Source organism: Neodothiora populina (assembly GCF_041146345.1).
Source record: "Neodothiora populina strain CPC 39397 chromosome Unknown canker_contig_5, whole genome shotgun sequence".
NCBI lineage: Eukaryota > Fungi > Ascomycota > Dothideomycetes > Dothideales > Dothioraceae > Neodothiora > Neodothiora populina.
In genome coordinates, this window is record NW_027191405.1 from 208255 (window position 1) to 220596 (window position 12342).

The window sequence follows — 12342 nt, forward strand, 5'->3', positions numbered from 1 at the left end:
GCGCTGGACTTGCAAATCGTTGACAAGTGGGCTGGGCGGGGAGATACTTCGGTGCTCGATCTTGTTGAGATGTCCTCAGTGTTGTCGATGATTGAAGACGCCGTGATGCAAATAACACTGTATCGAGTGAACATGCGGCTGTACTGTAGCAAATACTGCAGGCGTGGTTCTGGGAAGGAGAGTCAATTGTGCAATAATTACTTTGGATGACCGGCGGATGACTCACGATGCTTTTTCTTCGTTTGAGCTTGCAACGCGCTTTCACTCTTCAAAGTGCTTTCTCTCAAAAGCCAGAATAAAATAAAATTTCTTTGTACTTGTACTGTACTGTACGGCACGGCTTGCACTACCTTACTGTGCTGCTGAGCCACCTGCTAACCCAAGGTTGCGGCAGCCGAAGCTGGGTAAAAGTAATCGTTGTAACTCGTAGCGTATCCGTGCCTGCTGATCTGACGCGCGCGTGCTAAGTGGTTCGACAGCAGTGCACGCAAGGGCGTTGTGACGTATTGGTTAGATTGCTAGCTGCTGATAGCTGGAGATTTTGGCCGTGATGTGAGGCAACACTCTGGTTGATGGGTACCTCGAAAGGGGGATGGGTCACCAGGGCTGTGGCAGTATGGCTCGTTGGCTCGTCACAAACAAAATGTAGGCCCGACCGGCTTTATCATCATCATCATCATCATCATCATGTTATACTTACCCAATGCCAACTCCTGCCCCGTTTCACGCTGATAGCACATAGCCTTCCTGCACTGCCTAAGATCAACGGAGAACGCGGCCACGGCGAATCGGAGGGCCCCCACGCTTTCGTGTCGTGCCTAGCTGTACGAGGGGCACCGTAAATCCGATGGCATTATTTTCTCCGACGCCTGATTACGCTGTGACTCGACACTCCAAGCACACCCAGCTTTCCCCAGTCGTGGTAGATCGATTGGCTGTAAAATACCTATCACTCCGCTCCTGTATCTCTCAACATTGTACCAAGGCGTTGAATAACGATCCTTATCTCTCGTCGTTGTTATGTTTCTGTCTGGATCTACTGTTCTTTCTATGCAGTGTAGTTGCCGTACCTCATTGTCAAGTCTCCTGAATTTGTGAGCAACATATCTAGGTCTTCGCGCTCGTGATTGCCTAATCAGGCGTTGAATCTGCGCAGGCGGCTCTCCGCCCATCTGCCCTACACGAACCCCCCCAAAGATAGGCCAAGCCTGATCCTACAACAAGTCCGGAACTTCTGCGAAGCCGCTGATGTCCTTTACTGTACTGGCAAGGATGGATGGAGCACTGTACACCGCGAGGCTCTATGCAAGTCCGGAGTGAATGGGCGAATTTGTGCGCAGGATCTGGCGTGTTCCAGCTCCTGAAATGGTCCCAAACAAGGTTTATGCCCCTCCTGACGAAGATCTGCCTCCGCACTGTACAAAGTAATAATGCATCGTATTGACTTCATGACATGAATGTGCTGCCCTCAATCGCCTTCATGTTGCAAGGATGTCCATCGATCCTTACACCTCAAATATAGCTTTCGGTCAGCCCAGCTGTGGTGCAGTACGCCGGATTTACTCATACTGCTCGGTTCCTCTCTGATTCAGTATGACGGCAGCATGTAGTCACGATCAGGCCAAAGCTACCTTAGGTAGCCTCCCAATTGGACTCCATGCAATACTTTTCGTTGATATGGATATGTGCTCAATACCGTACAATCTCCGTGGATTTGTGTGAAAGCAGCGCCATCTCAAGGCAAGACCGCCGTGCAAGTCTTCATCCAAGCTTGAGAGTTAGAACAAGCAGCGAGATGTAAGCCGCCATGCTGATGGCAGTCAAGACGACCACCACATTCCCCGACGTTCTAAATCGCTTCCTGTGCAGTCCATCCTCGCCAACTTCACTGAAGAACTGTCGGTTGCCCTGAGCTCTCCTGAATGCACTTACGGCTAGTACGCCAGCGCCATACACTGCAAAGAGGGCTCCGATACTGTAGAACTCGCTCGTGAAAATCTTGAGGACGACCAGTGCGAAACTAAATTGACCCAGCGACGTCCGGATGTAAGCCCCTTCGAAGGTGCGTTGTGCAGCGCGGATCTCAACGAGCTCTTGTGGGCTCAAGATGACACTCCGCGCTCGGTGAAGACGCAAATGGAAGCGGTCGGCAGCATGACGAGTCTGTATTGCACAGTAAGAGGCTTAGTGGTTGTACATGGTGACCCGTATTGGTCCGTCATACCTGGAACATTGTCACGGAGGTTGCGGTCAGTAAAGTAGAGAAGTCCGACACGCTTAGCTCGTGAATGGTCCCACAACCCATTCGTGGGAGGATTGCACCGGTCAAACCGAGTGCGCGATAGTGCGCAAACTGGGCCGCTTCTGGAAGTTCCGTAAGTCAAAATCGCAGCTGAGAGAGATGTCTCTATGATGATTCGACAGAAAACACGAAAGTAATGCCAATAATCACTGTTCTTTCCTCACTGTTGTTACTTTGCTGCATCCACTTTGTCTCTGAGATCCACACCCGCCAAGCCATACCAGACCCTCGTAAGCCCGAGGCACCTCAACGTCATTGTCCCAGCACATATGACTCCAGTGGAGCTGCTAGCGACCTCGAGGCTCACCCTGCCTTGCAACAGCGCCGCAACATGTTGAAGAACATAATTACCTGGACGCTTGACACGTATCTGAAGTGCTGCACCGAAGCATACTGACACAAAAGCGCTGGCACCCAAGAACAAAAGCCCAAGACCGGGTCTGTAAAAGCAGTTTTTTCTCATTCTGCAACTGTTGTCATAACACTGCCACATACACGAGTAAGTCTAGTAATAGGACCACTAAATTATTCCTGCCCTACACTTCTTTGCCAACAAGTGCTCTCGCTTCTGCGCAGACCGCCCTCGGGCGTCGTCCATACCAACCACTCATTTATTTACCTCTACCATACGCGAGACGCAGTGACCATGGGGTTTACCAACCTCTTAGAACTAAAAGGCTCTCTTGCTAACGGCTATCCTGACCATTTGCTGTTGTGTTTGTGTTTGTCTAACCATCTCTGTCCTATCGTTTGATCGCATACCATAATCTCGCTCTGCAAGTGGCTTTTTTACTCGAGTAATCTTGGAGAACTTGAGATATACTTGCATTGGATATCCAATAACCAATCGTGACCTTGGGACAAATTTCAACCTCACGATGTTCATATCATTAACCAGATCATCACTGCTACTATCACTGCTCAACACAATACCCTATGCCAGAGCAGGGTCATGGGGAGCAGCTCCCGCAGCACTATCACAGCAGCTCAATGGAGTATGCCCGAACTGGGCGTCCATAAACTGCCAGTCAATATCACAGCCAGACTAGTACGTCTCGCCCCGTCGAAAACCTTCCGCACATTCGACCAGGGTCTCGTACGAATCCGTTACATGACCCCAATCACTGACAACGATTCCCCCAGCTGTTGCACAGAAGGCTACTACTGCGCCTATGGCGGGCCGGAGAACCACATAGGCTGCTGTCCGAACAACGAAGTCTGCGACGGCTCACCGCCCTCGGTATCAACCACAGTCTACACGACGACGCAAACCGTGGCCGCAACGACATACACCGAAGTCCAAGGCGACACGACCATCTACGTAGCGGGCGGAACGACAGAGTACGTTGGCGCCACGACGACAGAGTATATTTACGGCACCGGCCCGACGACCATTTGCTCGACGATGACGGAGCATAACGTTGAGCATCTGCCTACTACTGCCGCCGGGGCTTGTGGGGTTATTCTTATTGTTAATGGCGCGGGCAGAGGGATTGAGGACTGGGCGCTTTCCGGGACGTTGGCTGCGCTGAATGCGGTTGGGGGGTTATTTTTTTTGTTGGGGCTCATGTGATCTGATGATGGGGATGTGCTTGTTATGATTATGATGGCGAGACGATTGTCAATGAAAGACTTTACTAGCATTTGAATGAAGATTACGTCGGAAGAAGAAGCTGTAAGATTATGATGGCCTCTCAGGGTTTTGTCGGGCATCTGATGCTGTATCGTATATAGTAGATGGCGAGAAAAGGACTCTGAACTAGTGACTTTACAGACAATAATTGGTTTGTCGACAGCTTGCAGAATTGATGAAGCGTCGGCATAGGGTGCTGATCAGCTACGAGCCTCGCCAATGCCACCTCTCAACGTTCAGACTGTGGCGAAGTTGAATCAAGGATGATATGAGTGAAACATATGCGTCTTTCATATTCAAATAGGGTGCTGTTGACCGAATATATTTAACTCAGAAAGTAGTCCTCGCTCGAAATCACATTCAGCAATAACGATCCACTAATGACAATCGCCACCAAAGTATGTCCGTTTCAATCATGATTCGTATCTCATACATGTGAAATCAACGATTCCTTTGCCAGACCCAAACGAAATGGTCTACCGTCCCCTACTTCCCCCTATAAGTGCTTTAAGCACTTACACGTCCAATTGGAGGTCTGAAACCCAATGAGATCCCCCAGCACATCTATACCCACCACTCTGTTTGATCCTGCGAAACCCAGCACAACAAACCCCCATCTCCCTCAATTTCTTCTGTGCGACAGCTTCTTTCCTGCGCTGTTCCTCGGCGGCTTTCATAGCCTGCTCTATTTGCGCTTCCGCCAGCTGTCGGTCTCGATTGGCTTGCGCTTTCGCCAGGCGAGCGGCCTCGAGTAGGCGTTTTATCTCGTTCGCTTGGTCTTCGGAGTGGGAAAGTTGGGATTGTTGTTCCAAGGTATTGAGATGCGCTTCTTGAGCGAGCTCATGGAATGCTACTCGTTCGGCTACGAATTCGTGTGTCTCGATGTGTCTCGCTCTTTGCGCCTCTTGATATGCCTGGCTGGCTCTGTCGGCTTCGAGTTGAGCCCAGGTCTCGTTTGAGACGACTGCGTCTCTTGGAGTATAGAAGACACTTTCTGATATGATATCCAATTCCTGTACTAACTCAGGAGAACTGGGCGAATCAGGCTTCACCGAGGAAATGTCCGGAGTCGCGGATGATGATTGATGGGCAGGTGGATCGGGGTGTTTGGGTCCTCGATTTTGTATCGGTAGATCGAAAGAAGGCAAGGCACTACGACCTGCGTTTTCCCTTCCGCGGCGCTCGAAGAGCATCTGCTTCAGAGCACTCTCGATATCTCCCACAGAGATGGTAAGTGCATCAGTAGTCTCGCTTGCTGACAGTAATGCACTTCGGGTAAGTGTCTTGACAAGGTCATTCACGTCTCTGCCGTTGGCCCACGAGTGCAATTCCGACAATTGACCAAACAAAGAGTGGACATTTGGAGTAGCACGAAGGTCGCTTCCATCGATTGTGATGTTTGACTTTGACACTCCATGTCTGAGTAAGTTGATACATTGCTCCGTCGTAAGGTTGTTGAAGACCACCTCGGCTGGAAATCGACTGGATAGACCCCTATTCACGTTCATGGGTTTGTTCATATCATCATCGTAGCCAGCAAGGAAAACGACAAGATTATACTGGAACTCTGGCTTCGTCGAACTATCGACGAGCTCGTTGATGGCTTCTGTGGCGAAATGACCTTCTCCGAGGCGGTAGGCTTCGTCGATGAACAAGACTTTGCCCAAAGCTTTTCGGAGTAAGCCTTGAGTTTTAAGGCCCGGTCTGTCCGATGTATTGTCCGATCAGATCGGTGGCCGAGCACCAAACGACTTCAGCTTTGGCCAAGTATCCCATGTCGTAGTATATCTGGCCCATATCTTCTGCTGTCGTGGTCTGTCCTGTACCTGCCATGATAGTCAGCACATGTGGACGAACTTCTGCCAGCGCATTCATACTTACCGGGAGGGCCCTTGAATACGAAGTTGAAAGGGATGTAGTCTTGAACTCTGAGACCGCGCTTCCGCATACTTTCTGCAGTCTTTTGGTAGTTTTCGAATTGCGTAATGATGGTTTCGTAGCCTTGAACGTCTTGAAATAGCAATTTGACAGTCGAAGCAGCGCTGGATCCACGCTCATGATCTGGATCAAAGTCGAAAGATTCGAACATAACCTCCCAATCGCGGTCTTCTCTAGGCTTACGAGACTCTCGAATCTGTTGTCGATTCTTAGCCGCGCTGATGAGATTCTCCACAGCTCCACCGTTGCGAAAGTTGGGCAGGCGCCTAGATCGGGCTAGTACTTCTATGGCAACATCTTTGGCAGCCTCGGTAGCATCGAGCCCTTGCTGTGCGAGCTTCAGGTCGAGTATCTGTCTTAATTGGACATCGTCAAAATCTTCGAAGAAGAACGCGTCCTCGATTGGAAAGCGACGTGCTAGACCCGGATTGGCATTCTGGAACATCTCCTTCATTTGGTCTTCGTATCCCAGTAGCAAGACGCACCGATCATCGCCTGGGGTGTTCTGGATCTCGGCAACCAAAGTATCGATCACGGCAATCTTGAAAGAATCCGCGTTGCTTCCCATGTCCCCAGTACTTTTACCGGCCAGCATGTATGCTTCATCAATGATGAGCACTTTGCCTTTCGAAGCAGCAAGGATAGCTTTTGTCCTTTCCTCCGACTGTCCCAAGTAAGCTCCTACAAAGTCTGCAGGGTTCTTCACCATCACTTCTCCATTAGAAAGCAAACCAAGATCAACCAGAACTTGGCCATGGAGTTTACCCACGGAAGTTTTGCCCGTACCTGGTGAGCCAAGGAACACTTTGTTGAAGCTGATCTCTACAGGCTTCTTCTCATGCAATTCCCTAAGATAGTTCTTCGCGATCCGGTCAATCATGCTCTCAATGGAATTTTTGACGGACTTCAGGCCGATCAAAGACCGTAACTCCTTCCATGCTTCGCTGTTTAAGGCAGCCTCGGATGATCGGGTCCTATAAGGTCCTCTTTCGTCAGTAGGAAGTCATCACTTGCCAGACCGTTCTTTCTTTCTCATTGAATGCGATCTGCTTGTCGCTCCCAGATCTTGGAAGATCTATTCTCGAGGTCTCTGGCATTGCCAAAGCCATCTGTGCCCCTAGCACGGCCGAGTTGACAAACGAAGATTCGAGAGTACAAGCCGTCTAATCCATCCTCGACCTTCATTCTCCCGGAGTATTTTTCGCGAAGCATTGCAACAAACATCTTGAGTAGCTCAGGGTCTGTATAGTCGGCGAACTGTAGTTTATATGGTAGGCGACTGGTGAGGCCGGGATTATGCTCAAAGAAAGTCTCCATTTGCTTGTTGTATCCAGCAAGAATGAAGACGAGCTTGCCGGTTTGGTTTTCAATCTCAGCCAATAGATAGTCCAAGACAGCCTTACCACCAAAGTTGTGTCCTGCAGTGAGCTGATAAGCCTCGTCGACAAAGATAGCTCCTCCCCCTGACTCTAGAATGCGTTCGATCTCTTTACGAGCGACTGTGATCCCATCATTCGCAAGCTTGGAGCCAGAAGTCTCCAGAAAGCTTGTGCCGGGAAGAATATCGACCGAGGTCAAGAAATTTGCATAGAGACGCGCTACTGTAGTTTTGCCTGAGTTGTGATTAGCATACAAGATGTTCCACAAGGTTGAGACGATCATACCTGTTCCCGGATTGCCAAGCAGGACAACACCAAAGCGTTCCTTGCTGATATCGGTTCCTTGAAGTTTGCTTGTGTCTATTTTGGCTTTGATTTTCAAAACTTGGGCCTTGACGTCTTCCAAGCCGATAATTTTCATTAAGTCATCGATGGATTCATTGCTGATATTCTCCACTGTCTTTTGGCGTTCCCATTCCTGCTCAGATGGGGAAGCCTTATGCTTCTTTGTCGACGAGCTGGTCGCAAAAGACCTCGAGGTCCTCGAACCAAACTGCGCTTTATGATGATTGACAGGCAGAGTTGGTTTCGATGTCGACATCATGGAAGAGCCTTGTTGGCCCTTCTTCTCAGAGTCCGTTGCTTCGGTATTTGCGACAGTCTGATTTATGGCATTCGCTAGATCCCTTTTCTTTTGTTCCAAGGCGATTTGGAGTTTTACAGCTAGAGATTGATCACTTAAGGTCTGTCTGGCTAGCGCGATTTGTTTGTCGATCTTCGCCATCTCAGCAGCATGTTCGTTCAGCAATCTTCCTTTCCTCTCTTGTCTCTCCAATTCTTCCTGCAACTTCCTTCGTGCAATCTCTGCTTCCCGGCTGCATCGAGAACAAACAGATGGCTTTCGCCTCCAACACACGAAGAGTAAAGTATGACCCTTGTCGCACTTGGTAGAAATCTCGTACTGGCACTTGATCTTGGAATGATCGCTGAGTTGGTGGCATTTCGATGCGCATGGATGCAAGCCACAATTTAGGATGGCTCCACTGTTCGATTTGTTAGACTGAAAAAGAATAGCGAAGGTAACGCATTTGGAGGACCACTTACCACGGGTCAGCACATCCTCCATCCGGGCATTCTGCGTCGAACTCTTCCGGGGAACGAATGACCATTGTGCGGTGTGGGTGGCGTTCGCATCGTACAGGCATACCGTCGTACATATGATTGCCTGACTTGAGCAACTGAAACAAGGATGACCACAAGTCGTGTCCTCTTCGAGACTCGCGTAGGGTTTCAGCATTACCAATGATGATCATGCCATTCCTGGCTCTGGAAAGGAGTACGTTGAGACGTTCTGGAGTTGACAAGAACCCAATATCACCGTCAGCATTGCTGCGTGTCAAGCTCAAAACTACAATATCGCATTCCTGGCCTTGATAATTATCTATTCCGATCGTGTTAGCTGACCATAAAGAAGAGCAGGGAGATGATACATCGATAACATACCGATTGTAGACATTGCTATTCTCTTTTTGTTCAGGTTTGCATCTTCAGCTTGCATCAGACCAGCCTGGACTAAGTCGTAGGAGTCCAGATCATTGAGCACCGGATCATTATCCTTGCCTAGCTGCCGCATGAGCAGGTCCAATTGGCCAAGGTAAGGTATCAGTACAACGATCTCCCCAGTGCCGTAACCCTGTTGGCCTAGATAGCGAACACACTTCAAGGCCATCTTAGCTTCGAAAGTGTTTCGCTTGGATGACTTCGACGACATTGCTTTCCAATTCGGTTCTTCCTTTGTGTGGTCCTCTGTATGTCCATGGTTGATGAAAACTATGTTATCTGTCAAGCCACGGATGTCGGATCGATTGCGCGTTGACTGAGCATCGGTGGGATCTGGATAAGTCAAGGGTTGGACAAGTAAAGAGATTTCAGGTCTCATCTGGTGCTGCTAGCAGAGGACATGATGAGGGTAGCCTTCCAAGACAAGTCTCTCGAAAAGGGAGCGATCCAGATCATAACCACTTCCTTCTTCTACGCTCAACGGCCAGCTGACCTTCGGTCGCAACTGCTTGTGGTCACCTATTAGTACAAGTTGTCTCGTCTCGGAGCTCATTGCTGTTGTTATGTGGCTTTCGAGAATTTCCCCGGCTTCTTCCACCAAGAGTACACCAGGAGCGGCTTCTTGCAGAGCACTCGCATACTTCGCTGCCGCTGTTGTGGTACAAGCTATGAACCGCTTGCTCTTCAAAGTTTCGGTATCCCTGCGTCCGAATTGGATGGCTTTGTCTTCGAGATGACCGTCGTGTCGTTACGCAGCAGTGCAAAAGGTTGATACATGGTCTTTGAGGATACCAGACAACCAGCGTTCAACCAGGGCTTTCCGCATGGATGATTCAGTGTTCCAAATGACAGGAAACTGTAAAACCACCTCGGGATAAATTCCAGCATCCTGTCCATGGCACCATCGGTCGATCAAATACAATTTGTTGGCGGCTTTGTTATTGCGGGCGACGCGACGCATATTACCAAGCTCTTCCGGTATAGTGAAAGCCTCGAAATATGGCTCGGATTCGTCAGAGAATTCGAGGAAGTCCAACAGTGATGACTGAACATTCTTCGGCTTTGTGATCTCGCTCATGACTTCATGCATCTGTTTGGCCTCTACACCCGCAAGGTCTGTTGCTTTGTTAATCATGGACCAGGAATCAGAACCGAGTCTATAGGTGCTACTCCTGGCTTGCTCCGAAAGAAGGAGGTGCTTCATGTTAGCACTAGTTTTAGTGGCAGTACCGAGCCGGACGATGTCCCTCTCGGGTATACCTGCTTTTATCACATCTTGAACAAATTGGTCAAGTGCATGATTGGTGTAAGTCACAACAAGTATGCGCTCACTGGTCGCATGGTGGAGAGCCTTTGCTACGAGTGCGCCTATGAAAGACTTGCCAGTACCCGGAGGCCCTTGAATTAAGCTTACTCTTTGCGTTAAACTTGCTAGGGGGCATTCCATCTGGGACTTGTCGAGGCTGACCTGACCAGGTAGACCCAGTACACCCTGAAGGTCAGTGTTCGCATCATCAGTGACCCGTTGCACAATCGATTGAATTTGTGGACATGACATGGAAGAGGGATGCGGAAGAACCATATCCGGCTTCCAGAACAGAATCTCGTCAGCCAATGGAACATTGCTCAAGTCCTGTAGGCGTTTCAGAATTGGTTCGTAAGAGAACATCGCTGTATCAAGCTGCACTAAGATTATGCTTGAGTTCGTTTGTATGCCCGCAAGAAGAGACCTAAGACTCCTACGGTCCAAGATCCTCACTCCTATGGTGGGAGGACTTTCAGACAGCAGTTTATCGTTCCTGTATAGCGTACCAAAGCCAATGAGCTGCCCATCGATGTTGAAACAACATAGAGAGTTATGTTTCAGGAATCTCGGATTATCTTTGAAAAAATGTTTGCGCTCCTTGGCTTCCAGATTGCGAAGTTGCGGCAGGTCGAATGGACTTTCTAGCAGGACTATCCATGGGTGGGTCCTTCCATCGGTCTGACATGATATTCCTGCAAGCTTGAGGTGTGGAATGATTGTCAATTTCCTCTTACTCTTCTTCTGTCCCATAGCAATCTGGGTGTCCTCTCGAAATTCGACCAACATGTCTTCTCGACAGAGACGGAATAGACTCTCCGTATACAGCCTACGCCTCTGCTTATCGTCTGTACATTGGTGCACTTCGGTAGCGCGTAAGATGAACGCCTTGGATGTAGTAGTTAGTACTTCATCCGCTGTCGGTATAATGCTCACCTCTCTGAAGTTGGCGAAATCGTTCTCGTGACGCCCACCAGGTTGTTCACCAGATTGTCCGAGGCCAAGAATAGATTCTGGATCTGAGATGGTCTGAACTATGTGTCTGATCTTATTGCCATATCGTCGTGTCGCGCTATCTGCAGACTCTAAGAGTGATTGTTGAATAAGGGTATCATTAGCTGTAGCAAGATGGGCCGGCTCTAGTTCGAATGGCCAAGCGATGAGACTACTCAGAAGCCAACCGAAACACCTCGATGAGTCTTTATCCAACAGACATTGTATTTGAGCTTCGATGAAAGTTTTCCAAAATATGGGGGGCTCAACAATGCAATCGAGGATCTGCCGTAGGAATTTACCACCGCATACGCTCTCAAGATCTGAATTCTGGAGGTATCGCAGCAGAGGTACAGCACAGGTGCTGATGAAGTCCATGGTAGTCTCGACACGAAGAGCTGCCTGGATAGCCGAGGTCCCCGCTGCGCTACCAAGGATTTTTTCGACACAACTGACAGGATCGGATTTATCAACGATAGCCTCAATGAATAGTCTTGACATGCGAGGATGAGCGACACTGATGTCTCCGTGTAGGGCCTTCATGAACGCGCCATGCAGCTTCTTACTGCGATCGGAAATGGGATGTTGTCGAGATTCCTTACGCCTATAGTCGCCATCACGAGCTTGCTGTTTTCTGACCATGCTGAAAGATTGTTACCACAACGAAGGTCCTACAGACAGTGCATGTAGGAAGAAGAGCAAAGGTGGAAGAAACTGCGATGATGTTCGTAGAGATACTCAAAAGTATGCTTAGGACTGAGAGAGTTTTGCCAGAGAACAATGAGAGTCAAGCAGAGACAGATCACAAGGCTGCATGAGATCTAACACTGCTGGCATGATTGGACGAGGACTGAAGCTGTTTCATACGTATGTGTTGGATGCTCAAGCCTTGCATAAGGTACCCCGGGCAGTTCATGTTTCCCTGCTAGGCAGCGCCAATCCAGTCTGGCTACTTTATCAATGGTATACATATTGCATGCCTGAAGCTGGGTCTCGACGTATGGTTTTCTGTGCGTTTCCGTTAGCTGGCTTATGAGAATTCAAGAAGCAAGTGTGAGACCAGGATTGCGAGTCCCAGATATTGTAGACGTCTCATTTCCCCTCACCCTGACTCCGAACTTCTATTGGCCGATAATGAGTTGAACCTTTCTCTGCATCAACAAGTCTTGAGATCGACAGCAGAGCAAGGTGTTTGAATAGAGAAGATTGTCAGGAGGCTGATTAGTTGTCCTGT

General features: G+C 49.1%; 4 protein-coding genes across 6 annotated transcripts; 1 reads left to right on the forward strand and 3 right to left on the reverse strand.

Moving 5' to 3' along the window:
• Positions 1-1761: 1761 nt before the first annotated feature.
• AAFC00_005083 (uncharacterized protein) lies at positions 1762-2305 on the reverse strand (the record flags this gene model as incomplete). Of its 2 annotated transcripts, none has more annotated exons than XM_069347788.1 (2): positions 1762-2163; positions 2225-2305. In XM_069347788.1, the coding sequence occupies 2 exons, from the start codon at positions 2303-2305 to the stop codon at positions 1762-1764; spliced, it is 483 nt and encodes a 160-aa protein (XP_069202646.1). The 2 variants fall into 2 exon arrangements, with proteins under 2 accessions (XP_069202646.1, XP_069202645.1); XM_069344822.1 differs by having other exon boundaries at positions 2225-2233.
• An 875-nt stretch (positions 2306-3180) lies between these two features.
• On the forward strand, positions 3181-3875 carry AAFC00_005084 (uncharacterized protein; the record flags this gene model as incomplete). The annotated part of the gene is made up of 2 exons (XM_069344823.1): positions 3181-3350; positions 3446-3875. The coding sequence occupies 2 exons, from the start codon at positions 3181-3183 to the stop codon at positions 3873-3875; spliced, it is 600 nt and encodes a 199-aa protein (XP_069202647.1).
• Positions 3876-4450: 575 nt separating this feature from the next.
• Positions 4451-5443, reverse strand: AAFC00_005085 (uncharacterized protein; the record flags this gene model as incomplete). 2 transcript variants are annotated; one of them, XM_069347789.1, is made up of 1 exon in its annotated part: positions 4451-5443. In XM_069347789.1, the coding sequence occupies one exon, from the start codon at positions 5441-5443 to the stop codon at positions 4451-4453; it is 993 nt and encodes a 330-aa protein (XP_069202649.1). The 2 variants fall into 2 exon arrangements, with proteins under 2 accessions (XP_069202649.1, XP_069202648.1); XM_069344825.1 differs by having other exon boundaries at positions 4451-5128.
• Positions 5444-5627: 184 nt separating this feature from the next.
• Positions 5628-6753, reverse strand: AAFC00_005086 (uncharacterized protein; the record flags this gene model as incomplete). The annotated part of the gene is made up of 2 exons (XM_069344826.1): positions 5628-5761; positions 5817-6753. 2 exons carry the CDS (start codon positions 6751-6753, stop codon positions 5628-5630), a joined length of 1071 nt encoding a protein of 356 aa, XP_069202650.1.
• Between the last annotated feature and the right edge of the window lie 5589 nt (positions 6754-12342).